General features: G+C 46.3%; 2 protein-coding genes and 1 long non-coding RNA gene across 3 annotated transcripts in view; all 3 read right to left on the bottom strand.

The window, feature by feature from the left end:
- Positions 1–6879, bottom strand: part of LOC109487475 — a 46515-nt gene extending 39636 nt beyond the window's left edge. The window contains exons 1-7 of the mRNA XM_019791465.1: positions 6786–6879; positions 6044–6332; positions 5546–5705; positions 5000–5165; positions 3738–3776; positions 2088–3449; positions 62–657 (exon numbers count right to left, since the gene is read on the bottom strand). Of these exons, the coding sequence (XP_019647024.1) occupies positions 62–657; positions 2088–3449; positions 3738–3776; positions 5000–5165; positions 5546–5705; positions 6044–6332; positions 6786–6879 (2706 nt within the window). The remainder of the gene's footprint in view (positions 1–61; positions 658–2087; positions 3450–3737; positions 3777–4999; positions 5166–5545; positions 5706–6043; positions 6333–6785) is intronic.
- Positions 6880–7131: 252 nt separating this feature from the next.
- Positions 7132–8798, bottom strand: LOC109487549. Its single transcript, XR_002141250.1, has 5 exons — positions 8657–8798; positions 8045–8210; positions 7627–7674; positions 7400–7447; positions 7132–7182 (listed from the first exon to the last, which is right to left on the bottom strand). It is a non-coding gene; the product is annotated as an uncharacterized LOC109487549 (long non-coding RNA).
- A 1580-nt stretch (positions 8799–10378) lies between these two features.
- LOC109487474 overlaps positions 10379–22853 on the bottom strand; it is a 35017-nt gene continuing 22542 nt past the window's right edge. Inside the window, exons 34-51 of the mRNA XM_019791464.1 lie at positions 20767–20799; positions 20339–20383; positions 19989–20036; positions 19753–19843; positions 17608–18125; positions 17346–17378; positions 16979–17044; positions 16706–16747; positions 15710–16318; positions 15343–15375; positions 15096–15161; positions 14542–14743; positions 13769–13953; positions 13003–13100; positions 12727–12841; positions 11886–11930; positions 11229–11414; positions 10379–10500 (exon numbers count right to left, since the gene is read on the bottom strand). Of these exons, the coding sequence (XP_019647023.1) occupies positions 10379–10500; positions 11229–11414; positions 11886–11930; positions 12727–12841; positions 13003–13100; positions 13769–13953; positions 14542–14743; positions 15096–15161; positions 15343–15375; positions 15710–16318; positions 16706–16747; positions 16979–17044; positions 17346–17378; positions 17608–18125; positions 19753–19843; positions 19989–20036; positions 20339–20383; positions 20767–20799 (2537 nt within the window). The remainder of the gene's footprint in view (positions 10501–11228; positions 11415–11885; positions 11931–12726; positions 12842–13002; positions 13101–13768; positions 13954–14541; positions 14744–15095; positions 15162–15342; positions 15376–15709; positions 16319–16705; positions 16748–16978; positions 17045–17345; positions 17379–17607; positions 18126–19752; positions 19844–19988; positions 20037–20338; positions 20384–20766; positions 20800–22853) is intronic.

The following is a 22853-nucleotide window of genomic DNA, read 5'->3' as shown; positions in this document are numbered from 1 at the left end:
CTCCTTCCGGTCTCTCCGTCACAGGTCTTGGCCTATCCTCTCCTTCCGGTCTCTCCGTCACAGGTCTTGGCCTGTCCACTCCATCCGGTCTCAGCCTGTCCTCTCCTTCCGGTCTCTCCGTCACAGGTCTCAGCCTGTCCTCTCCTTCCGGTCTCAGCCTGTCCTCTCCTTCCGGTGCCTCCGTCACAGGTCTCAGCCTGTCCTCTCCTTCCGGTCTCTCCGTCACAGGTCTTGGCCTATCCTCTCCTTCCGGTCTCTCCGTCACAGGTCTTGGCCTGTCCACTCCATCCGGTCTCAGCCTGTCCTCTCCTTCCGGTCTCTCCGTCACAGGTCTTGGCCTATCCTCTCCTTCCGGTCTCTCCGTCACAGGTCTTGGCCTGTCCTCATCTTCTGGTACCTCTGCTACGGGTCTCAGCCTGTTATCTACATCTGTTTCTTCCGTCACAGGTCTCAGCCTGTCTTCACCATCCTGTTCACCCGTAAATGGTCTCGTCGTTCGTTCTGTATCGGGTACCGCCGTCACAGGTATTAACGCACCTTCCCTTCCAGGTGCATCGGTCACGGGTATTAGTGAACCTTCCCTGTCACGTGCCTCTGTCACAAGTCTGTCTCCATCGGGCCCCTCTGTCACAGGTTTCCTCGAATGAATGTAGGGTCCTGTGGTTTGTGTGGTCAAATGGTCCGTTATACATACAAGACAAAGTGTCGTTATACATAAAAGCAAAATTGTCCTTATACATACAAGACAAAGTGTCGTTATACATAAAAGCAAAATTGTCGTTATACATAAAAGCAAAATTGTCATACAAAAAAGCAAAATGGTCCGTAATACAGTACATAAAAGCTCAAGCATACTCGTAGCTTTAGTGTCAAAGCCACCGTCTGTCTGTATCGGTGAAGGTCAATTCTAATAGACATTTGCTATTTTGCTTCAATGGTAGGAATGATTCAGGTCATTTTAAGTTCTTTCTGATGTTTTCCTGTATTTATAGACAATGGTTAAATCCTTTTGATTCAGAGGAGTTACGATAAGGGATAAAGTGGGTAATCATCCTGTCCATTAACAATATGCCAACTTTTACATCTGACAATTTTAAGGTGCCATGTGGAAGATGGTCAATGAAGTACACAACATATGAACATCATCGCATGCCATTCCCCACTTACCTTTCAGGTTCAAATGCTGCTTAATATTGTATAACAACATACATCCAAGCTGACTATGTCATGTTCAAATCTTAATATACAAAGAAACAAAGGCTATGTACTAGTATAATACACACACCATATTCTTCATTAGCTGTTATGTTGTGACTCGCTAGACATATCACCAGAGCAATGGCAATGCAATTGGTTAGGGTTGTAAGCAAGGCATGTGTAAATGCAATAAATAGTGTTAGGTAAATGCGTGATTGTGTACTAAAACTAAGAGGCATGCTATCTGCAGTACGTCCGTAAGTAGTTGTTCATGTCTGAATCATCACAAGCTGTGTCTAAACTATCGCCCATTCAAAGCAACTGGTGTGTGAAGCTTGCCAAGCAAGGTCACCATTTTCTTCTGTAAAGAGACATTTCCATCGCCTATCCTTGAAATTGAAGCAATTTGAAAAACAAACATATTCTCCAGGACGTTGTTCTATAATTTCTGTCTGCAGTGTGAGCAGACGCCAATAACACCAATAACAAGGGCCCGCATATAGGAAAGTTGCTGGCTGCACTTCATAAGCAACGAGGCAAGAGCTCTACCTTAATCCTGAAAGCGGCAAAGCGACATAGGAGCAAGCACACTTAAGGCAAAGCGAAGGCTGGCATCGACAAGCGCAGGAATCATAAATCAGTGATCGGGTATGATAGGCAGCCTCATCAGCCCAAGCGTCTGCTGACAACACGGCTGCGCGTGGCATCTACATGGCTGAAGCAGCAAGCGTAGCTTTCACCAACCCATGCTTCAGCTTCCGGGTTTTCCTTTGCCGTTCGTCTTGGATGACCAATTTCTTACCTGATGGTAACAGCTTCTCCACCTGGCATTAACTTCCTGTTCTGAACACTTCATTTCTGCAGTGTTCTAACATGCAGTATTTGCATACCTGGTCTCTCTTCTTCCTCTGTAGGTCTGTAGTGGGGTCGACCAACATCTGGGGCTTCTGTTTGTCTGTCCATCCCTGGTCTGTAAGGCCAACGCGGTGCCTCGGTGGGTCTATGTCGGGGTCTATCCTCTCTGTCTGGTCCCTCAGCTCCTTCACCTCCCAGGTCTTCACGTCCTTCAGCTCTATCCGGTGCTTCTGTGGGTCTGTGGCGGGGCCTACCATCTTCTGGTCCGTCCAGGTCGTCTGGCCGGAAGCCAGGCCTGTCAGGGCTACCCGCATCCACACCGTCCGGTGCTGGGGTTGTTCTATATCGGGAAATGCCGCTGCCTGGAAGTACAGCGTGCCTACCAGGTCCCGAACCGTCCGGTGCTTCTGTAGGCCTGGGACGAGGTCTGTAGGGTCTACCTGGTGCCGGTGTTGGTGTCTCGTACATATCTGGTGTCTCCATAGTTCTGTGTTGGAGCCTGTCCACTTCTGGTCTTTCCGTGGGCCAATGCCGCGGTCTGTCAGGCCTCTCACGCTCCTCGTCCGGTGATGGAGTTGTCCTATCGCGGCGAATACCGCTACCCGGAAGTACAGCGTGCCTATCAGGTTCAGAACCATCTGGTGCTTCTGTGGGCCCAGGACGAGGTCTATACGCTCCATCTGGAGCCTCAGTAGTTTTGTACCGAGGCTTTCCATACATATCTGGTGCCACTGTAGTTCTGTACCAAGGCCTGTCTGGTGTTTCCGTGGGCCTGCCGTACCTATCTCTGTCTTCTGGCCTGGATTCTGGCCCATCGGGTCTTCTATCAGGGTCTCCTGGCCTGTAACCTGGCCTGTCGGGTCTCGATGGGTCTACGGGCCTGTAGCCTGGCACATCAGGTCTATCCGGGTCTTCTGGCCTGTATCCTGGCCTGTCAGGTCTAGAAGGGTCTATGGGCCTGTAGCCTGGCACATCAGGTCTTCTATCCGGGTCGTCTGGCCTGTATCCTGGCCTGTCCGGTTCCGAAGGGTCTACAGGCCTGTAGTCTGGCCTCCCAACCCCGTCTGGTGCTGGGGTGGTTCTATCGCGGGTAACTCCTCTACCTGGAAGTACAGCTATCCTGTCAGGATCAGACTCGTCTGGCGCAACCGTTGTTCTACCTACAGGTCTCGGGCGGTGTGGTCTCCCCCCTGGGGCTACCCTATCTGGTATGGCTCCAGGTATAACATTACCAAAGGGGCTATCCTCGTCAGTGTCAATTCGTCCGTCTGTAGGTGGGGCGGGTATTGTGTGAACCGGCGGTCGTCTCCCTGTGTCGTCAGGCCCAACTCCTGACCCGTCCGGTACGAGGGGGCTACTCGTTACAGGTCTTAGTCTATCGGGGGAAACTACCGGTCCTACAGTGTGTGACAATAATGAGAGTGTGATGGTGAGTAACAAAATCAACACTTCTTATGAAAACATACCAGAACAGTCATCGAGTCTAGTCAATGTAGAAACGAAATACGTGTACAAGGTATGCGATCATTGGAGCTAAGGGTGGCTAATGTTACAAAAATAAACATACAATGATAGTACATGAAATATGTGTCAAGTTAGTATTCAATGATGGCCACGACAAAAGAAACAGAGATTTTAGTGATATGAATGAACGTTAAGTAAGACATTGAAGAATAGAATTTTACCTGGATACAACGGGTCGGCTTCTTCAACATATGTTGTGACTGAAAGCAAGGAATACCATTTCAGTCAGCGACACACGGGGACTTAGTGATGAGACCTTCGTTCCAAACAGGAACTGAATTAATTTGTCTCCGGTACAATATTTACATTTTTCACAAGAAACATTTTACACGACTAGTGGCAATAGCAGAACTCCCTGAGAACGGCGAAACAATGTCCGAATTAACATGACATTCTGAATCAACTGTGATTTTCAAGGCAGCATTTTTCTACTTTCAACTCAAACTGGATTAACTACTTTTAGATACTTAACTTCAAGCAGGATATAGGACTGGCTCCTTTAACTTATATCGAATGAACGTTTCTACACCTGACGCACATGTGATGAAGTCATATACATCAGGGCCCATCACCCTTCATTAACCGCGACGGGGCCAACATCGTCTACAAGATACCTTTGACCCAGTGTTGACGTCAAAGAAGCCACGTGACAAGCTTCACTGGGTCAGTCTACTCTGGAAGACCAGAGTGACTGGTCGCAAGCTTTAGGTGAGAGTAATCTCCAAGCAGATCATACGGTGGCAAGGCAGTATCCATTGGCCAGAGGAGTGTCCATTAGCCACCGAAGATCTGCCTGCAGTCGAAACGTCAAAGGCTATTAACACCTAGTTGTTGCCTACTCAGAATGTGTTTGCCAAGTAGTTTATTGCCCTAACCACCGGGCAAGGCTATTGTCCTCCTTGTGGGGCTGCATGGTTGGCCGTTACAGGAAGTCTGTCTATGGGTCACAACACCAACTGTTATACATGTATTGGGCAGTTTAAACAATGGATCCGGAGGAGAAGGTTCACCTTGTGTTTTGTAATGTCTGGCATGGGGTTTTAAATTTTAACCATAAGTATCCATTTCCATGTTTCAGAAAGCATCACAGTGCCAGCATACAGAATTGTATCTGATTCAGTTAGGGGGGGAACTCCCACTGAGATGTGCGCGGGTGACTGAATTTGTCCCAGATTCAAGCTATAAACCGCTTGTAAAAACCTTAGCGTGGCCAGTTTTTCAATTGCTGTTAATAGGGGCACAAGGAGGGGCAGCAACACCATTTTTGAAAGGAAGTGCTCCTCCCTGTGCGAGTGCAGGCAGATCTTCGGTGGCTAATGGACACTCCTCTGGCCAATGGATACTGCCTTGCCATCGTATGATCTGCTTGGAGATTAGGTGAGAGAACTTTTTGTGTTGGACCAGAAGATTTAACTTTAAGCACCTGTGATGAGGTAAGGAAACCTCTCCGCGTCTCCCACGCGGTGAAGATTGGCCCTTCTCCAGTCGATGATGTTTCCTCTCAGCCTCCCGTCGAAAATGTCTGTCAGCTGATTGTCGCTCACGCTGTAGTCCCACACGTAGAACTCCGCAATGTCTCCGGCGTAGGACTGGTGTAGAGAAAAAAATAAGTTAACGCAATGTGGGGTCATGTGGCTTAATGGTAGAGTTCGTCTCGAATCCAAGAGGTTCGAACCCTGCCATGCCAACGATCTTGTGCCCTTGGCACGGCACTTAACACGAATTTCCTCATTTGACTTAGGTGAAAAGGAGTATGTCTGTTTTTCGTTCATACGTCTGTCTACTTTGGTTGCGGCATGAATATAAGTTAAAAAAACATGAATGTGCCGTCGCCATGTCTTGTAATAAATGTTGGCATATAAAACAAAACGCCGAATAAACCATCGGGTGAGAGGAGCCCTGGCGATGCCTGGATATATGCATTTACTAAGATATGAGAGATATGTGAAGTTTTTCTTAGAGAACTTGCCTTTCTTTGCTCGAAGCCTCCTCCGGGGAAGGACTGGTCCTGTCCCAGAATCCAGGTGCCTCCGTCCCTGATCCGGTGTCCCGGCGCCAGGCCGTTCCCTTCTAGCGCCTTCTTCCCGTCCACGTACACCTGCCACGTACCGTACGGACTGCTCTGCCACCTGTACACAAGAAATAAAAGAAACATGTACCTTTTTGTTGTCCTCTTTGAGAAAACGAGCACACTGCTGTACACGATTATTGTGGATTTGATGGCAATGCAACCTTCACATGGTTTAGCCAAACAAATGCTGTTCTATTTCAATTTAGTCTTACTGAGAGTCATTCATCTTAATGGTGACAATGCAGCCCCTCTTTAAGTAGGTTCTACATGGCACTTGCAAAATTATGCAACCCAATATCATTTATTATGGTGACAGGCCTCTGGTTCAGGTCATTGACCTTATTTGATTGGAGAAGAAGAAGATGAAGAAGAAACAAAACGATTGTGCAACATTACCTTAAGACCACCATGTGCCAGCCCCCGTCCGTCAGGGTGGTATCTCCGTTGACGGCGGCTAGGTAGTCGTTGACGCGGAAGGTGAAGAACTTGTCGGTGGAGTCTCCGTAGAACTCGATCTCGTTGTCCTGCTGCTCGGTGGCGTAGGAGAACACGGTGCCTGTGCCCGGGCCGTCCGTGCGCATGTGCCAGGCGATGGTGAAGTCCTGGGTGCTCAGCCGCTTCGGGTCGCGGACCTCCACCCAGTTATACTTGGACGGCGGGTCAGGGAATTTAAAGGAGAACGATTCTGGGAATACAAAGACGCAACAACGTAGTTATGACCGGTGCAGTGGCCAATTGGGTAGAGGGTTCGCCTTGCATTCTGTAGGTCGTGAGTTTGATCCCCGACCGAGTCAGACCAACGACTTACAAATGGTACACGCTGCTTTCTCTGCTTAGCACTCAGCATTTGGGGAAACACACATCTCTACCAGTGGACTAGCCCCCTGCTGTAGTGATTGCGCTACTGTGTGGCCCGAGGGCTACTCAACCGGAGATAGGCACCTATCTATGCACCGCGTGGCGCGGGAAGGACTCTCCCTACACACATTTATGCACATAATTCTACTGTCATCATAAGTGCGAAGTTTTTTTTTCCCTTTTAAGGCAGGTTAAACTGTCATATAAAAAAAGAAATGAACAGTCACAAAATGAAACTTAAGCCATTTTTTGTAACTAATTCCAGAAATGTTGGCGGTACCTGGGTCCTGTCCGGATCCCTCATGTGGCCTGGGTCTCTCCTCCTCACGTCCAGGGTCTGACAGGTCAGTAAAGTAAGTAGGGTCAGATCTCATCTAATAGTACATGTCCCAGACACTAATGTTAGCGTCCATTAAAACCATAGTAATCACAAAAACGGCTACAAACGATGTTATAGTAGCCTGGGTACCATCCGGATTTTCGCTCGGCAACGCTCGAAAAAATCACGTCTGGGACCGCTGGCATTCATTTACTGGGATTTTTTCGAGCGTTGAGGAGCGAAAGTCCAGATGGTACCAGGCTAATGTTATAGGCTATAAAATTCTTTATATTAATGACGAAAATACCTGGTCGCTCGCCGCCGGATGGTCTTGGTCTCTCAGGTGTAAGTCCGGTGCCTGGCGGGTCAGTAACAGGTTAGGTCTATTTAACTACATGTAGTAGGTATCAGGGATAGATATCTGCCTTTAGTATATGAAAACAATGCATTATCACACCAAACCGCTAGAAAGGCTTTTGATTATGATTTGTTAATTACTATGTAATAGAACTGCTATAATTTCACAATTAACGGTTGTCTTTTAATTCACAATTATTACAGAATGGTTTTATTACCTGGTCGCTCTTCCCCTGGTCTAGGCCTTCCCGGTGTCAGCCTTGAGTCTGGTGGGTCAGTGACGTAAGTTAGGACGTTATGCACACATATCACTTTATCAGTACATTACGCTTTAACAACTCATTGTCAAATTAATTGTAAAATTAGTATCGAATTACTAATATCTCACAATTATGAACTGGTAACGTTACCAGTGTGGAAGATTCTTAGCGAAGTACACCATTACCTTCTTCAGTCGTGGGTCTCGCTCCGTCAGGTCTTGTTTCTGAGATTTCTGGAAATCAAACGAGATGGAATTTGTAAGTAAGGGGACAGAAAATAACACATCTATAGGTTAAATAGTTTACCTCCTTTAGATGTGTACATGTACATGTACATGTACATGCGACCACAACTCTTCCAAAAGTATTCAAACTACATATTACATGACATGGCATGGACAGTAGACTCTACCAGGCTTCTGAAGCGACTGGAAAGAGTAGAAAATGTCCAAATAGACTGTATTCCTTTATACATTATATTTAACAGTTGACATTAATCAGCATACAACGTTAAAATTCGCTTATTCAACATTAAAAATTCTAAATTCTAGGAATGTGGCATGAGTGGATGGCCGTGTCCAGACATAGCGACATCGCTCGCACCTATGAGGTATGGCGTTGTGTCGACGCTGCCGAAGGTCTGCACGTCGACGTCTCGCCAGTTGATGACGTTGCCGTAAAGGGTCCGGTCCTGGACGCGCTGGATGTCGCGGGAGTCGTCCAGCTCGTTGTCCCAGAGGTGGAACTCCGCTAAGTCTCCCACGTACGCCTACAGGAGGGAAGGCAAGGGGTAAGGCTCGGAATTATACCACTGCTTGCTTATGATTGTGAATGTGCACTATGACTGTGTGGCTGTATGTTTAAGTCCTGGCTCAAGGCAGTTCCTTGTGTTGTGCGAGCTGCTAGACTGTTTCAATTGGACAATATCTCCTGCTGAATTCGGCTACGTGCACATGTACGTACACGTCAGGGTTACTCTCCAAAGGTAGAAACATTCTAGGCTTACATTCTTACCTTGCCTTAGACCCTAGGTCCCCCTGTGCCTAAGGGCACATTGGGCAGCAAGCTTCCATCTGGGTCTAGTGGCTGCTGCTTCCTCAGCCTCTTCCCAGGTTATGTTTGCCCTTTTGAGATCCTCTTGAAAAGTTCTTAGTCTTACATGCTACAAATAAAATACCATATTCAGCAAGGGAAACATAAATTCCACATGCCCACCTGACTGGCATCGAATCCTCCGCCCTGCCTGTCCTGGTCTTGTCCCAGGACGTAGGTTCCCCCGTGCGGCACGTAGTGTCCCGTGGCCAGCCCGGCCCCGCGCGCCCGCTGTACGCCGTCCACGTAAACCTTCCAGGACCCCCTGGTACGTTCCCACCTGTTGTAAGCATTAACGTTAGTGACGGAAGACGATACAGACTTAAAGCTACCTTTGACCCGTGGCCAGCCCAGCCAGCCTGGGTCCGCTCCCACCTGTTCCGCACGGGACAACAAGTAAAAAATTAACTTTGTTGGATCGTGTGGCGTAACGGCAGTGCTCGACTCGGAACCAAGAGGTCCCTGATTCGAGACCTGTCATCAGACGTTAATTTAACGTAGAAATACACAGTGACTGTAAATGCCAAGACATCCCTACCTGAGGAGTACTGAATGCCACTCTCCGTCCATGAGGTCGGGAACAGTGATGTCCGTGCGCTCGTTGTTGACGATGAAGCGGTGGTACCTGAGGGAGTTTTAAAAAATGTTCACACATTAAGGACAATAGTACAACACAAATGGTAACGCACTCAAGTAGCTAAGACTTATTTTAACTTGAACATATTAAGGAGAAACGAATCCAAAATAAAGGAAAGGAAAACTTAAGCGTTGTCCGACAGAGTTGTACACTTGTGGACTGGGTACCATACTGGTTAGCTACCAGTTGTGGGAGCGAACGTAAACTAAACAGGGTGGTACCCAGGCTAGTAAAAATTAAAGGTGTGTCCTAGGAGCCTGGAGAGTTTACCAGGGAGAGTTACACGATGGAGTGATACATAGGGCAGTAGACTACCTGAGAGAGTTGTCCCCGTAGAAGGCCAGCTGGTGCGGCTGGTCCGGCGTGGCGTACGAGAAAACGGTTCCCGTGGTCGGTTCGTCCGTCCGCATGTGGAAGGACACCGTGAAGGCGTCCATACTGCCGGACTGAGGTCCCACGCCCTCGATCACAGCGTAGTTGTCGGTGGAAGCCGGCGACGGGAAGCTCAGTTGCACCGGCCCTGGATTAAAACGCACATTCTATTTCGATCATCCTGCATTAAACAAACCTATCACACCATCACAAAGAAACGAGAAGAAGCCGAATCTCTGTATTAGTGTAGTTTTAGAGCTGTTTGTACTACGAACATGTATATTACCTTCATCTGTTCACCTGTACTTAGTATGAATGTAAAATAAAGGTTATTATTTAATTTATCATTATTATTAATACTACATACAGTAGCGATGTGGCAGAGCAATTAAAGCCCATATAGGACTGGTGAGCCACAGCCGGACACACAGAAGCCGATGTGGTGTCATTGGTTATAGTCGAGAACGACGGAGGAACAACAACTGTTAACAGTAGCGATAATTTGAAAGGTACGCAGTCGTTACCGTTTCTGTGTTTGGTGCCCCCATCCCAATCTAGCAAAGCGAAAAGTGTATGAACACCAGTAACAGTAGCGATAGCTTTAGGGTGAATGGTAACAATGATAGTTATCGTTTCTTCACTTGGTGCCTCATCCCCATCTATCAGCCATTGGGGTGACGATACTTGCCTTTTGCCGCAAAATCGCTTAGTTGTCTTTGTGGGTTTATGTCGTTGACCGCGCTACAAGCTTACCACTTCAACTATATAAGTCACATTATCAGAACTGGTAACACGTTATCTTATTCCAGCGCGGGCCCAAATGCTGGTTCTGTTTTTTAGTCTAGTATACTAGCAAACGTGTCTGTGGAATAGGTCAAACCACCTTGCACAGCCAGTGTACGTCCGGGTTCGTCTCCGTCAGTCTCCCCTGTGGTAGTGCCGTCTCTATCGAAAGGCCCTGTCAGGTGGTCAATTTGTCACGTTAGGTCGTTAATCAGTTCAGAACAAGTCACAATCGTAACAATCGCAAAATAATGAAAATCATCACAATATGCAATGGTAAATGGGCAACAATACATGGGGATAAAACAACTTCATGCTAAAGATATTGCAAGAGGACCAGTTCATGACCTAGGGAAGATATGCTGTTTTGTTCCAAAATGGTCAAGAAAGTACAGTTGCTTTCTATGTACGTTTTCAAATATTCATAGAACGCAAGTGTATCAAGAAACACATGAATATTTACAACATATAAAGCACTAACTACCAACATCTTTGACAGCTACCATAAAAGCTCGAATGTTTATTAGTTGCATTGTGCAATCAGTGCATTGTGCAATCACATGCCTATGACAGAAGCTTGTACACGACAACTGCCAGTGATTACTACAGTAAAGTAGCCTCTACCAGGCTTCGGGAGGCGCGGCTGGAAGTAGTAGAAATCGGCCAAATAGACAGAGATAACATGCCGGGGAAGTTGGCCTGCTGGAGAGAACAGTTTGCCGCACCCAAACTGCTCTCTTCAGCAGACCGACTCCCTTGGCATGTTATCTCTGTATGTGGCCGATTTCTACTCTTTCCAACCGCCTCCCGAAGCCTGGTAGAGGCTAACAGTGTAAAGCACCAAAGCGTCCAGTCAGTCCGTCAGTCGTCTGGCAAGCAAACATTGCCGAAGTAACACAGTACCTTGTCCCGGTCCTATGTGTACTCTTCCACCACCAATTTGCACTGGTACGAGTAGGATACCAGTGCTGATACCAGGGCCGATACCAGTGGTGATACCCGGGCTGATACCGGTAGTGATACCCGGGCTGATACCCGTGCCGATACCAGGGCTGATACCACCAGTCCCGATACCAGTGCCGATATAGCCTGGTCAAGTTGACGACGTTAGTAAGTCTCTGTTGTTGTGCGAGTGTGCATTCATAATATTCAGCGGTGTTCTTACTCACAAGAACTAGAGCTAAACTGCGTTCTAAAACAACAAACGTTCCGAATTTACAGCTGCATCATATGACCAGCGATTGGCCATTCTAACCGGAGGAAGGCTGTAATATGGACCGTCAAAAACACGTAGAAACTTATCTGTTGTCTTAGAACGTAGATTACGTGTGTTTTACAATGATGACTACTTGCACAGACGTTATTTTACACGGATACAGATCTAGCTCTACACAGTCCAACAACATTTTTTGCGTCTGCGATTAACAAGTGCCACATACGGTACTGTAACAATGATACAGTGCAATGTACAGTGCAATATATGCAGTGACGTGATATCAGCTTGTTGTTATGGACAAAAGCTACCGATAGTTTGCTGCACGTTTTGTTTTGAGTGCGTACCTCTGCCGGGGGTCGGTCCTGTTCCGAAGACAACCCTGGGGGCGGCTGATGTCAGAAACAAGTTTACAAAATCAGTAGAAAGGCACCCCATAGTCACAACAGGAGCAAGTTATACCAAGGACATTATACAGTCCTTAGTTAAAGTATACTGGAAATGCCGTCACGGAATCAAACATAATGTTTACAATTGTCATGTAAATTAGTTGGTAAGGTTAGGTACCGTAAAAGGTCTGATGTTCCTTATATTCTTTCTCCAGTAAATTATGAGATACGAAATGAGATAGGAAATGGGAGCATAAGGAAATCTAAAAGTACTAGTAGACAATATCCCTATTGCAATGAAGATTGCACATGTATTCATAAATTTGCATGTATATGATGTAAACAAAAACTGCGAACGCTTCGTGTTTTACGCTTACTCTGTCAAAGAAAACGTCCTGTCGACTGTTATGTGTTACAGGTTTCATACATGACTCCAGGAAGACTTCTGTTACAGTAGTATATATTGTACATAGTTTTACTCACTGATGGAGAACTTTCAAATAAACAAATTTGTACTCACACTGGGTCTTCCTGACATTTGCACATGTCTTCAAATAATTTGCATGTATATGATGTAAACAAAATAAAAAGCGACCGCTCGCACAGTTTTAGGTATACGTCGGCGAATGTTAGACATCCAGGTATTAAGATACACCAAACGACAGTTCCAAAATCATGTCTTTTGGCATATCTTATTACCTGGATTTCTAACCTTCACCGACTGTCTTTTCGTGAGTTTTAAGCCTACTCTGTCAAAGAAAACATTGTGAAGGTTGAAATCCACCAAATCAGTACTCACACTGTGTCTTCCTGACGCCGCCCCGCGGGTACACCTGAGCCGTGCGCCAGTTGATGACGTTCCCGAAGAATGTTCCGGCGGCCAGCTTGTTCATGTCCTCCTGGGGAAGCACCATGTCGAACACGTACAGCTCCGACAGGTCGCCTGTGTAAGCCTCGGTAGCCTGGAACGCGTTCCCCACCGTGTCCTGGTCCTGGCCGAGAACCCATGTACCTGTAACGGTGACAATGACAGTTAAATTTGTTGTATATGCATCCACAATTCAGTCTAAACCATGTCGAACACGTACAGCTCCGACAGGTCGCCTGTGTACGCCTCGGTAGCCTGGAACGCGTTCCCCACCGTGTCCTGGTCCTGGCCCAGCACCCATGTACCTGTAACAGTGTAAGTAGGAATAACATCAACATCAACTTTACACCCATCTTTCCCAGGCGGGAGGCTCTAGACTACAAAAACCTAGAACTTCCACAGCTACGAGGACGTTCTTGTACCTGTAACAGTGTAGATATTATAAAGAAAAACATCGGTTCAAATCAGCACTGTTCAAAATACGAGCGATCGCCATGAGAGGACGTCAGGGACAGGAGTTCTAGGCAAAAATCGGGTGACGGTTAGTTGATTTGCATATGTGTTAAACCTCTGTGAAAACATAGAAATGCAAAATGAGAACTATTTGGGCATCCTGCCACCCTCTCATTGGTTAAACCGATAATTTCCATAATTAAGGTTGTTAATGCCATTTGCCTACTTCGTTTCGAATCAGTACAGAAAGAGGAACCGGGGATTACAACGTGCCCCTTCAGCTTACTTGGTAAGTCTATTTGAAACATGTTAAATACACGCTCATACAGATATAAGTGATTGCCTAAATTCTAACTTCGCATCTTCCTTATGTTCGTATGCCTAAACTTTGGACCACACTTTGTAACTGTACGTACCGCCAGACCAGTCATACCTCAAGGCGGTCAAAACTCCCCTGGCAAATATTCTCCTACATATAGCCAGCGTAGTTTGTAGTCTGCTAGAGACTAGTAAAACGTACCTCCAGGTCTGATGGTGTGTCCGGCAGCCAGCCCGTTGCCCGTCGCCTTGAGCTGCCCGTCCACGAACACGTTCCACTCGCCGTTCTTGTTCTGCCACGTGACCGTCACCATGTGCCACGCCCCGTCCAGCACTTCCGGGATGCTGACGTCAGCCTGCTCGCCGTTCACCAGCAACCGGAAGTTCCTGGGATCAAGAGAGGAATAAATTAATGACTATAAAGAATACGGATTTTATTGAGCATTGTCACAATTAGTACAGTGTACAGGTCATTACTAATCAAACCTATTTGTAAACTCATTTCTGAAGGCTAATTGCAAAGCAACGCAAATAATATGATAAGTTAAACGTAAAATGGTACAGAAACGTATAGATTGGATTTAACTGTTTCTACCCTCATTACACGGGTTTAACGTATTTTGAGGCAGTGGCTCAAAGAGGTTTTCAATGATTTTTTGTAGTAGGTTTTGTGGACATGTGACCTTAGTAGTTTTTGAGTGTCTTCTAGACAGTGAAGGCTAATATTGACCGAAGGCTATGTTATTATATACTGCAAACATTGATGACGTCTACGAACAACATTTTAAAATGTCTTCTGAAATATCGCTATCTTCTCGAATTGAGGAAGGGAGAGATTGGGGCAGGGAGTACAACTGCATTATGGCAATGTCGGCTGTAAAGACATCTGTGTAGCTTTTTGACCGAATGGCATGGGGTAATATCTATAGATATATATAGAGTATAAAAAAGGCATAAACAAGCTTTTTGACCGACCTTGACCCTGAGTCTCCGTAGAACTCGACCTCGTCGTCCTCCTGTGACGTGGCGTAGGACACGATGGTGCCGGGCTGTTTGGAGTCGGTGCGCATGTGCCAGGACAGGGTGAAGCCTCGCGCGGAAAACGGGATGTTCTCGCGGATGTTGGCGTAGTTTGCCGTGGAGCGAGGGGAGGGGAACTTCAGGATGTACGACGACCCTGGGGGCAAAACGGAACTAGTACTTTTGTGCGCTATCTATGTTATATCATACACGATACAATATGTCTTTATTCTTGGTTTCTTGCAGTTAAAAACTGAATTAAAAACCAATGTACGAAGTCTGTGCCAAGCCGTCGTCGAGCAAATTAGCGTATAACTATTTTACAAATAGTCGACAACATGATTTCACAAAATGTGTACTTGAAATTCACATCTAAGACACAGAATACTGTCATTATCGAAAAAGTCACCCTTTTTTAACGAGTTTGTTCAGTTTAAGGCCACATGGACCACTTCTGGGCACTGAACGAACTACAGCAGCAAACTGATCTGGTAAGCTAGACACTCTACCTGCTGCCGGTTGGATTTCACTTCCGGGTCGAACCTCTGTCGAAGGACCGAAGACCACACGGGAAACTAGATGAGGGATATCAGGTATAAAGAAAAGAAATAAAGGAGATAAAGGGTTAACGTCACAAATATGCAACAAGACTATCTCTACAGCAAACAATGTTGCTGATATTGTTACTGAACCAACAAAGGAGGTATTTAACATAGCGAAACATGACATAACAAACATTTATTGAAAGAGCATTACCTCCCCTGCTGTCCACGTCTATCCGGAAAGTTCCTGTGAAAATGACGTTATAATTATAAATATGACCAAGGCAAATGGTCATAACGATAACACACATGATAAATATGCCCCTCCCAATCAGCGATGTTAAAATACATCTAGTAGACATGTACAGTGTGCTTTGCGTAAGAAAAATACAAGTAAAGCCCAACTTAATCATAAGTTGAAAACATAAAATTAACTTTTCTTCTGATAACACACATGTAAACTACTCTCATTAGTTATCCTCCCTACATCGTTCGATGTATTGTGGTGGCTCCCCTCTCAGTTTCCTCTAAGTTCTAGTCCTTGGACCACATGGAAAATTACGCCACAGAACATGTCCTACCTCCGTAAGGCGACCGCTGGACGCGTCCCCTGGGTGAGATGGTCGCGCGTCTCCAGTTCACAGCATCTCCGGAGTACTGCATCGTGTACAGCTGAAGCATCTCTTCCGGAGACAAGACCTTGGTATAAACCTGGAACTCTGCCAAGTCTCCTACGTACTCCCGGTTACGCTCAAACCTCGGACGGGGGCCAACCGACCTGACGTCTTGTCCGAAGTACCAGGTGCCGCCCGGACGGATCCTGTGCCCTCGCGCCAGACCGGATCCGGAAGCTTTTTCTTCCCCGTCCACCATCACCCTCCACAGTCCGTCTGTGTTCCTCCATGTTATGGTAACAACGTGCCACTGGCCGTCCAGAACTTCCGGAATGTCGACATTGGCCCTCTGGTTATCCACCATGAAAGTGTAGCCTCGGTTTCCGGACTGCCCAGCAAAGCCGATCTCGTGCGGCTGTTGCTGTGTGCCGTAAGAGAAGATGGTGCCGGTATCTCTGGCCGGTGTTCTCATGTGGAAGGAGATGGTGAAGGACTCCGGGTTGAAGGAATTTTCGCCTCTTACCTCGGCGTAGTTTTCGGGGGATCGTGGCCGTGGGAAGTTCAATAGGTACATGCCTGGAAAGAAATTGATTCCTTTGTTAACTGAAATACTGAGCTTGTCTTCATAGACAATAAAAAGTAGGATTTAGTCGTCTCTCAATTGCTTCTACAGCCTTCTTCAAGTAAAATGACCCACAGTCTTCTTCCGACACGACATGGGTATCTAGCCGAAGTTGTATGGCAAACGTGTTGGGAAGCCTATATCGTCCCCCGTCTGTGCTTAAGGGCGACTAATTGAGAGCGGTAAATTCATAGCGTTAGCCTCTTGTTGCAAATACGTCAGGTTCTGTGTCTTAAGGTACATGTTACACCAAATGTTCAGAATGGAAGCGGAACATCCGGATTTGACATAGTTATCGCAAAGCAAACTAAAAACAAATTTTACAAAAAATCCATACGTACCCTCTGGTCTGATTACATCACCCGCCGATCCAGTTGTAGCACCTGTGAAAAGACAACCTCATGTGATGACATTTGCTTTATAGAACAAAATATTGGAGTAATGCAAGCCATTTCGGTTGGGCACCTTTTGAACTACATGTTGGACCTACCACCATATCTTCAAATCAAGTTTATGCCAAATGTGCACATTGCACTTTACAGACATTTAGCTGTTATGGTAACATTATCATCAAGCCAAATATTTGGTAGAGAAAGGATCAGGCTACGTCATACCTGGCACCGCCCCAACTTCACTTCCGGGTCGGACCTCAGGTGCAGCCAAGAAGACCAGACGGACACCTGGGTAGGCGTGGGCAGGAGGTATCGCGTCAATGTTTGATGGACACAACCGAATAACAGGTCTTTTAATTAACGTTAAGACACTGGATAACACTAAGCTGATTATGCTTTAGTGTAAAATGGTTGACAACCACTTTCCAAAAGAAGGCACCGAATTTTCGACCAGCCCTCTGGTCTACTTTGGGATAACAGATAATAAATTCCACGTTGAATGGTTGATTTGAACCTCTCTACCCATTTATCTTCTTGTGCAAATTACAGTCTGCAGTAAAATCAAGCTTCACATTAAACATAATCCTACCTCCACTGCTGTCAATGTCTACACGGAATGTGCCTGCAAAAGAAAGATAAACCATTTGTCGTCCTTTGTAACTTAGTATGTTTCAATTAACAACACTTTCATTAACTTACATAAGTTACAAATATGCAGTTCTTGTCATATAAAAACATCCACAAGGAAGCAACATAATCTGAACTGTGCATAATATGCAGTGAGTCCTTGTATACTGTAAGGTGTACATGAATGACGCTGCTTGCAAGGGTGTCGGAACTACGTGTCTTACCGGCATAAGGAGACCGCTGTACTTGTCCTCTTGGTGTGATAGTCGCGTATCTCCAGTTCAGGAAATCTCCAGGGTTCTGGAAAGTGTATAACTGGCGCATGTCCTCGCCCGACAGTACCCTGTTATGCACGTGGAACTCCGCAATGTCTCCTTCATACCCCCGGCTTCGCTCAAACCTCGGCCGGTCTCCTACCTGGCTCACGTCTTGTCCGAAGTACCACGTGCCGCCCGGACGGATCCTGTGCCCTCGCGCCAGACCGGATCCGGAAGCTCTCTCCTCCCCGTCCACCATCACCCTCCACTGTCCGTCTGAGTTCCTCCACGTGATGGCCACAACGTGCCACTGGCCGTCAAGAACTTCCGGAATGTCGACATTGGCCCTCTGGTTATCCACCATGAAAGTGTAGCCTCGGTTTCCGGCCTGCCCAACAAAGCCGATCTCGTTCGGCTGTTGTTGTGTGCCGTAAGAGAAGATGGTGCCGGTATCTCTGGCCGGTGTTCTCATGTGGAAGGAGATGGTGAAGGACTCCGGGTTTAAGTAGTCATCTCTCCTGACTTCGGCGTAGTTGTCTGGGGACCTCGATCGTGGGAAGTTGAACGAGTATGAACCTGTAGAGAAAGGGACACACGATTCAACTCCAACACACAGCATGCATTGAGACCGAGCACATGCTCAAGATATCCTTATAACCCAATTAGTCTTTATAAGAAGTAAAAGATATGCTTGTATTTCAGCAATAGGTTCATAACAACAATTAACGTAAAGCTTTAACAAATATGTCAAGAGATTTTCTTACCTTCCGGTCGGACTGATGAAGATATAACCGGACCAGATATACCTGCAACATTGCAAACAGCATCATTAGTACAGGAATCTTCAAGAACAAAGTTTTTTCTAAAATTTTACTCAATCCGCCAGTCTTTTCCTGTGCAGAACGTACCTGTTTCGATCTCTCTACCTGGCCCTGTTTCGCCGAAGACAATCCTTGTCTCTGCGGATGCAACACAACAAAATCAGCCATAAAGTCAAATAGACAAGTAAATATGGAAGCTCCTTACTAATGAACGACCTGAACACACAGACACAAAAAGTAGTAAAGTAGAAAATAAAAAAAAATAATGCAAGAAAGAATCATCTAGACATACTAACCCCCTCTGCTGTCTACAGTCAATCGCATGGTTGCTGAAGCACAACGAGAAACAACACGTCATAAATATGACAAGAAATTACACCAACATTTAGCTCTGTCCATCCACGCTTTATCTGTAACACTACCGAATTGTAGCTACAGGGAAGTAAATGTCTTCTTCTCTCCTTCTTTACTCATCCTCTTCTGAGGTGCAGCGTGTGAAGTTTTGTCGCCAGTACTTTCTGTCTTTCATAGCAGACAAAAGTTCCAATCCTTGTAGACCAGTGTCAGACTGGATAAGACCCCTAAGTGTTGTGATTGGACGACCAATCCTCCTTTTTGCCTCTGGAGTCCAGAGTAGTAATCGACCCTAAATGTCTAGATATAGGTATGTAACAACATGAAGACTACTAATACAAATGAAGTAAGTTTATTAGTATTGCAGGCATAGCTGCACCATACTAAAATTACATGACTTGTTACCTCGGATCACTCACCTGAGTAAGGCTGTCTCAAGACGCGTCCTTTCGGCGTGACAGTCGCGCGTCTCCAGTTCACGGCGTCCCCGGGATACTGCAGCGTGTACAGCCGCCGCATCTCCTCGGCTGACAGAACCTTGTTGTGCACGTGGAACTCCGCCAGGTCTCCTGAGTACTCACGGTACCGCTGGAAGCCCGGCAGGAAGCCGACAGTGTTCTGCTCCTGGCCGAGAATCCACGTGCCGCCCGGACGGATCCTGTGCCCTCGGGCCAGACCGGATCCGGAAGCTCTCTCCTCTCCGTCCACCATCACCCTCCACTGTCCGTCTGAGTTCCTCCACGTGATGGCCACAACGTGCCACTGGCCGTCCAGAACTTGTGGAATGTTCACGTCAGCTTTTTCGTTGTCTACAATAAAGGTGTAGCCTTGGGAGTCCCTCTTTCCGATGAAGCCGATCTCGTGCGGCTGTTGTTGTGTGCCATAAGAGAAGACGGTGCCGGTATCTCTGGCCGGTGTTCTCATGTGGAAGGAGATGGTGAAGGAGTCAGGACTGAAGGGACTGTCGCTCCTCAGCTCGGCGTAGTTGTCAGTTGAGCGAGACTCCGGGAAACTCATCATGAACATTCCTGGTAAAACGACATGTAACTTAATCACTGTTATGTCATGTGCAAATCACAATTGCACAATTTTGCCTGTTGTGCATGCTTGGTGGCAATCCTTTAAATACTATGATTCATTGACAATTAAGTCTATGACTAGTCCATGACTTACCAGTAGGTGTGACGATGCCTCCATCGGTACCAGTACCCGGTCTCACTCCTGTAGAAGAACACAAAGTTCAGTCATGCAGGTGGCGAGATCGTCGAAGTGACGAGTGTACTACAAGCTTGTTTGGATAAGTCTAGTACAGGTAAATGAACAGTTTCTAATTATACAGGCCGTCTTTACAGTTGATTTTCCCAGTTGTATTGGTCTTAGATACGACAAAAAAGCTCCGTGTAATATAGTGCTTCTCGGACAGGGAGATATTACTATTTCAATCGTGCAAATGTTTTCATTGTATTCGCTCGTATATGTCCTATTGCCCATCTCCAGAAACCAAAGTACAGAGGACCACAAACCTGTCCCAGGAGAGATGTCAGCCTCCCCGAGCTCCACACGAGGTTCTGTAGGAGAACACAATTAAACAATTATTAACATTTTTCTGTATACGGCGAGATAAGTGTTGCTTTTACTTTCGGTAATTTCGAAATGAAAAAAAAATCGCTTCTATCTCATTATTTTACTGTATCAAGATAGTTCCAGACACGAAGTGATCTGTTCCGTCAGTTATATCATGTTAAAAAATTCATCGTGAAATAGAGCAGATTCGTGGCATTGCCTTGGTTGAAACTGTTGGGATGTACCATATAAAATCAATAAAATTCAGGTTTGATTAGCTGCAAAGCTGTAGGTTGTTCTTTAAGTACATTGTTCTCTAACTGCATTGTACTAAGAGAACAGAAATGGGGATTTCTGTTCTCTTAATACAACGATACTCGTTACTTACGTCCTCTACCGTCCACTGTCAAACGCACTGCGACTGTATAAAGAACAAAAACCCATCACACTACGCAGAAAAACATGAAAAACATACAAATGCAAATATTCGTCGGGCATGCAGCCACTCTCTCTATTGCGAATCCGTTAATTGCCATTCTATTATTGTGTAACTGGTATACGTAATTATGATGGGCAGTTTGGATCGGCCTGTTTGTTCGTTTCTTTGTTTAGCCGTAAATTAGTAGACGTAACATACCAGTTTTGTAAAAATTGCATAAGACAAAAACTGTAAGATTTGAACCACTCCCCCCCGGGAAGGACCCCTACTCCTTTCTCCCAAAAGTGAAGTGAGGAAAGTCGTGTAAACTTTTCCCAAGGGCACAAGATCGCTGCCACGGTAGGATTCAAACCCACGACCTCTTGGTCCTGAGCCGAAGACGCTACCATTTACGCCACACGACCTCACTGTCTGCAGCGAGCGTGCCTGCCTCACCTGAGTACGGGCTCTGCTGCACCTGTCCGCGCGGCTGGAGGTCCACGCGTCTCCAGTTCACCCCGTCTCCTGTCGCCTCCAGACGGTACAGCTGCAGCATCTCCGCAGGCGACAGGACCCTGTTGTACACGTGAAACTCCGCTAGATCGCCGACGTACTCCCGGTTACGCTCAAACCTCGGCCGGTCTCCTACCTGGCTCACGTCTTGTCCGAAGTACCACGTGCCGCCAGGACGGATCCTGTGTCCTCGCGCCAGACCGGATCCGGAAGCTCTCTCCTCCCCGTCCACCATCACCCTCCACTGTCCGTCTGAGTTCCTCCACGTGATGGCCACAACGTGCCACTGGCCGTCAAGAACTTCCGGAATGTCGACATTGGCCCTCTGGTTATCCACCATGAAAGTGTAGCCTCGGTTTCCGGCCTGCCCAACAAAGCCGATCTCGTTCGGCTGTTGTTGTGTGCCGTAAGAGAAGATGGTGCCGGTATCTCTGGCCGGTGTTCTCATGTGGAAGGAGATGGTGAAGGACTCCGGGTTTAAGTAGTCATCTCTCCTGACTTCGGCGTAGTTGTCTGGGGACCTCGATCGTGGGAAGTTGAACGAGTATGAACCTGTAGAGAAAGGGACACACGATTCAACTCCAACACACAGCATGCATTGAGACCGAGCACATGCTCAAGATATCCTTATAACCCAATTAGTCTTTATAAGAAGTAAAAGATATGCTTGTATTTCAGCAATAGGTTCATAACAACAATTAACGTAAAGCTTTAACAAATATGTCAAGAGATTTTCTTACCTTCCGGTCGGACTGATGAAGATGTAACCGGACCAGATATACCTGCAACATTGCAAACAGCATCATTAGTACAGGAATCCTCAAGAACAAAGTTTTTTCTAAAATTTTACTCAATCCGCCAGTCTTTTCCTGTGCAGAACGTACCTGTTTCGATCTCTCTACCTGGCCCTGTTTCGCCGAAGACAATCCTTGTCTCTGCGGATGCAACACAACAAAATCAGCCATAAAGTCAAATAGACAAGTAAATATGGAAGCTCCTTACTAATGAACGACCTGAACACACAGACACAAAAAGTAGTAAAGTAGAAAGTAAAAATAGTGGAAGAAAGAATCGTCTAGACATACTAACCTCCTCTGCTGTCCACAGTCAATCGCATGGTTGCTGAAGCACAACGAGAAACAACACGTCATTAATATGACAAGAAATTATACCAACATTTAGCTCTGTCCATCCACGCTTTATCTGTAACACTACCGAATTGTAGCTACAGGGAAGTAAATGTCTTCTTCTCTCCTTCTTTACTCATCCTCTTCTGAGGTGCAGCGTGTGAAGTTTTGTCGCCAGTACTTTCTGTCTTTCATAGCAGACAAAAGTTCCAATCCTTGTAGACCAGTGTCAGACTGGATAAGACCCCTAAGTGTTGTGATTGGACGACCAATCCTCCTTTTTGCCTCTGGAGTCCAGAGTAGTAATCGACCCTAAATGTCTAGATATAGGTATGTAACAACATGAAGACTACTAATACAAATGAAGTAAGTTTATTAGTATTGCAGGCATAGCTGCACCATACTAAAATTACATGA

This window comes from Branchiostoma belcheri, unplaced genomic scaffold (genome assembly GCF_001625305.1).
Source record: "Branchiostoma belcheri isolate BF01 breed outbred unplaced genomic scaffold, Haploidv18h27 scaffold89, whole genome shotgun sequence".
Taxonomy (NCBI): domain Eukaryota; kingdom Metazoa; phylum Chordata; class Leptocardii; order Amphioxiformes; family Branchiostomatidae; genus Branchiostoma; species Branchiostoma belcheri.
This window is presented reverse-complemented; position numbering and strand designations above follow the sequence as displayed.